Genomic DNA, 4,679 nt, shown 5'->3' with positions numbered 1-4,679 from the left:
GAAAGCTTCACCTCCACTGGGCAGCGACGCTAAATCGTAGATCGGAGTGGGAGTGAGCGAAATCACAAATATTTTTGTCCGATCAAGATGTGCGTGTGCTTCACATTATGCATCAGTGATGCATTTTCGAGGGAAAAGTCCTGATGGAGGGGGAAGTTGCTATTCGTTGTCAGAAACATCTAAATTATAAATAGACGATCGTTCATGCAGAGAGCTCATTCTTGCGGTTGCTGATATTTTTGACGGCGACGGATCCAAAAGCAGAAATGGCTGCGTTGTCTTCTTACTTGCAGCAGCGGACGGTCATGGCGAGCAGAGGGTGCGACATATTTCGGTCAACGACACCCGAAACCAAAGAAAGTCATTCCAGTTGCTGACATGAAGCTAATTTCTTAGTTGGAATGGAACGACGTTCTTCTGTACTTGTTACTAGCATCTGGTAGAAAACAATAAGTCCTTTTAAGGACCAAACAAGTATATGAGGCAGTTAAATTGATATTTCTCGCAAAATTTTTCCTCCACCACCAAACCGTGTGCAAACGTAACAAAAATATCGCGCATTTTAAATCGACGGTATCTTACTATTAATTTGAATAAAAAATGAATCAAAATCGATATCGCAATTTGGTAGCAGTGACGGTATCTAATTCGAGATTACATACAAACTGATTCATTGCGGTGCTGGATGATATTGGAATATCGAATGGTGACTATCATTTTATGTAATTTTGGCAACAACGAGAATATTTTCTAAAGTATCTTCATTATTACATTGTGGCCCTTAGAAGGGCCTTTTATTGTTATTCTGAATAATTTAACCTCTAAATCCGAACAAAAAACAACCGTGGCAGTAATGGAATTTTGCGTAGTGTGCTCTTTATAGATCAACCTAGAAAAACGCTTTACACTTCCACGACTAACCAAACGGCGAATAACTGGCTTACTGGGAAGAACTTTGTGATGACGCTTGGGCTTGGTGCTTCGCTATCCGAATCCTTTTCCTCCTTTGCCACGAGTAGTCATTTTGGTTTGTCGTTAACGGTTGAAAACGAAGAGTGACACTAATGCGCTCCGCAACCCTGATGGCTTGTTTTATATCTACGAGGATAGTAAGTGTTCATGCTGCGCATTGCTGATTGGTTGCGTGCTAAACGAATAACTACATAAAAAGAGCTGTGCGTGCCGTCTGAAGCTATTCTTCGCCTGACGCTTGGATCGCTCGCATCGTTCTTCAACAGACGCCAGTATGGCTCGCACAAAGCAAACCGCCCGCAAAGTTACGGAAGGAAAGACATCTCCTAAACAGTTAGCCACGAAGGCAGCTCGCAAAAGTGTGCCAGCAACTGAAGGAGTAAAGAAGCGTCGTCGTTATCGCCCGAAAGCAGCCGCTCTGCGTAAAATTCGTCGATACCAAAAATCGATTGAGTTGCTGATCAGCAAGCTTCCCTTCCAACGGTTAGTTCGGGAAATTGCCGAGGATTTCAGGACCGATTTTCGCTTCCAGAGGTCGGCTGTCATGGCTCTGCAGGTAGCCTGCGAAGCGTATCTGGTCGATCTGCTTGAAAATACCAGCCTGTGCGTCATTCACGCCAAGCGTGTCACCATCATGCCAAAGGACATCCAGCTTGCTCGCCGTATCCGTGGTGACCGTGCTTAAGACAAATAACTTTCGTTTAATATCACATTGCAACAAAAGGCCCTTATCAGGGCTATCAAACAATTGAATAAAGAATTAAAATCGCATTTCTCTGTAAGCTGGTGTTTATGAAGTTTCGAAAATAGCGATCGAGTCAGTGAAAGGGGGATGTCCCAAATGTTGAACCCTCCATCCAGTTATTACTATCGTGTTTTCAAGTTTTCGAGTGCCAATTTTTATGATCGCATTTCAAATGGTCACAACATATTGTCAATTGCAAGGAAAATTGTACCATCCAAAGTGCGATAACGCTCATAAAAGTGCTATTTTGCATTAAATCGTTTCGGTATCTTCGGCGCACTTTTTCGTTATCTTCCAAGCAATAAGTGCGCCGAAGATACCGAAACGATTCAATGCAAAATAGCACTTTTATGAGCGATATCGCACTTTGGATGGTGCAATTTTCCTTGCAATTGACAATATATTTGACATGCAAAAATTATAAAGTGCGACTCTCGGTAGATTCAAAATTCGTCAAACGATTTTGGTGCAAGCGCACTCGTTACCTAGTAAAAAATCAGAGGGGTTGTGTACAAGACACGACCGCATATATAGGTGAGGCAGGACTACGTAAGTCTCTTTGTATAGTGATAGTAGCATGTATTCATGCTTGTAATCATTCGATTCTTCATGTATACATGCTATATGTAACATATATACATGCTACATGCGTTGTATGTCAACGTAGCTATCAAAGTAGTAACATCACAGAGAACAGACGTCCAAGCGAAAGGTCCCCACTTGGATAAAACTTATGTCAAATTAGTTGGGAAACTATAGTGATGATGTCGCTAAAGGCGCATAAAATTCTACACTGAACTCACAACATCTAGCTTCTGGCGCTAGCATAACGCTTGTATTCCATATATACTAGCGCCAGAGCAGCCCAAGGTTGTCAGTGTGCAAATCAAAAGAATCATTTAGTTAGGAAACTATAGTGGTGGTGACGCTAGCATATTAGATGATTTTAATTTGAAATTTTATCCAAGAATTCCCTGAATGGATGTCTGTTCTCTGTGGTAACATTGCATACGTTCAATTCTCAAAAGATTGTGCATTTGAAAACAATTTAACAAAATCAAGAACATGCTTTCCTGCTACCTTACTGAAATTAAAGATTGTTTTTATTACCCATGGTTCCCCACGTTGAAGGGATTTTACCAATTCAATCCTATTTTATCAACAGCACATCTTTTCACTACACTTCTAATGAAACGGCATCGGCAAGCATGCGTATTCATACAGAGTCGTATTATAACCGTAGCACATTTTTCCAACACAGATATCAAATTCGCCGCAGTAAAGAATTTGCGAACTGTTGGGACAACGAACCTGTGTCATTTTTTCTGGCACACTTCCCTAACACAGACATCAAATTGGACTAGGTTTATTCGCGTTCGTAAGAAATCTGTTGGCACGAGGGGACTTTGTCACTCTTTCTGGCGTACTTCCCAAGCAAGGACATCAAAATGGTCTAGGTTGAACCGCGATGTTAAGAAATCTTGTTGAAATGAGGGAACTTTGTCACTTGTTTTGGCTTACTTCCCAAGCACAGATATCAAATTGGTATAGGTTTAGATCATCGCAAAGAATCTTCCAACCAATCACGAAGCAAGAATTCTGGTAAAACATAGGTTCATTATTTTCCATTTTTCCATAGTTCAACATCAAGAAGCCATACTTTTCTTTATTTGGGTCAATTCTTAGAAGATTTACCGATCGATTGGTGTAAGAATATTGAAAATCGATCGGAAAATCGCTGAGCTATTAGCGTTCAAAACCTTTCATTTTTCGTGACGCTCGCATTTTTCGATTTTTTGGAATGACACCCTATCTCAAAACTTGCCGTAAGACGTAGTCCTACGTCAAAACCATTTGGAACTGCCAGATTTTTGCTTCTCATGAAAACAATAAGGCTAGAATCAACCTACATCAATTGCAGTTGGCCAGCTGTAACGAAAAACAATTGAAGAAACATCTGACTGGGATTGCCATTACCGAAAGTGGTGTATTGTCGAACATTCAAACCGTTTTGCTACCAAAGAAAACCGAGAAAAAATCGACATGTAGGTCTTTCTGATCGATCGGTGCAAAAATACTGAAAACCTATCAAGAAACCGGTAAGTTATGCGTTCAAAACCTGACCACTTCTCGAGTTAGAATTTTTTGGAATGATGCTCTACCTAGTCAAACCTTGCCGTAAGATGCCCTACGTAAAAAATATAGTTTGTCCTTGCCTTCTTTCAAAATGAACAGATTTTGAACCGAAATTGTCCTTGTTCGGTGTTAAAAATGATCTTCAATTGCTGAAAAAGGTAAACAGTAAACCATTGAAAATGTGAGAAATACTTCTTAGCTTCATATGACGCATTTGTAGCCCTTGAAAATGTCTGTTTAGTAGTTAGTTTAGCTTCCTTCATTGTTTGATAGTCAAAGCAACGTTTAGCACATTTTAGCCTCCATATCCGTACAATCTCTGACCTCTGCGATTTGAGGCGTTCATTACGTCCATCGATGATACAGTCTTACTTTTGGCGAACGTATACGTAAAATATGGCATCTCGATTAACATGGTAGACGGTGGTAGACGGATGGTAGGTTTCGTGGTGCCTTATATGCCATCACGCGTAACCTTGCGATAACACCGAGTCCTTTTCCTCCTTTGCCGCGACCAGTCACAGAGCTGCCACAAATACAGATATTTGTGCATTCATAAATTTGGGACCCATCAATTATTTCAGTTGCTATGATTTCTGGCTACTAACGTTTCTGAATTTTAAAGTGCTCCATAAACTATTTATGTTATTTAAAAGATTAGATCGAGAAAAACTAAATACTTCGGAGAAAACGGTAGGGTCCCAAATTTATGCTTGCACGAATATCTGTATTTAAGGCAGCTCTGCCAGTCATGATGATGTTACGAATTTTACACGCTTAAAAAATTTGACCCACTTTCACAAAAAGTGGAACAGCTTGAAACATG

At 40.3% G+C, this 4,679-nt stretch overlaps 1 protein-coding gene across 1 annotated transcript; it reads left to right on the top strand.

Annotated features, from left to right (window-relative positions):
- The first annotated feature begins 1,246 nt into the window (after positions 1 to 1,246).
- LOC128732501 (histone H3.1-like) lies at positions 1,247 to 1,657 on the top strand. The gene has a single exon (XM_053825765.1). It carries the CDS (start codon positions 1,247 to 1,249, stop codon positions 1,655 to 1,657), a length of 411 nt encoding a protein of 136 aa, XP_053681740.1.
- Positions 1,658 to 4,679: the final 3,022 nt, after the last annotated feature.

The sequence above is a fragment of the Sabethes cyaneus genome, chromosome 1 (genome assembly GCF_943734655.1).
Source record: "Sabethes cyaneus chromosome 1, idSabCyanKW18_F2, whole genome shotgun sequence".
In the NCBI taxonomy this organism is placed as follows: Eukaryota; Metazoa; Arthropoda; class Insecta; order Diptera; family Culicidae; genus Sabethes; species Sabethes cyaneus.
Note: the sequence above shows the minus strand (reverse complement) of the source record. Positions and strands in the feature narration are given on the sequence as shown.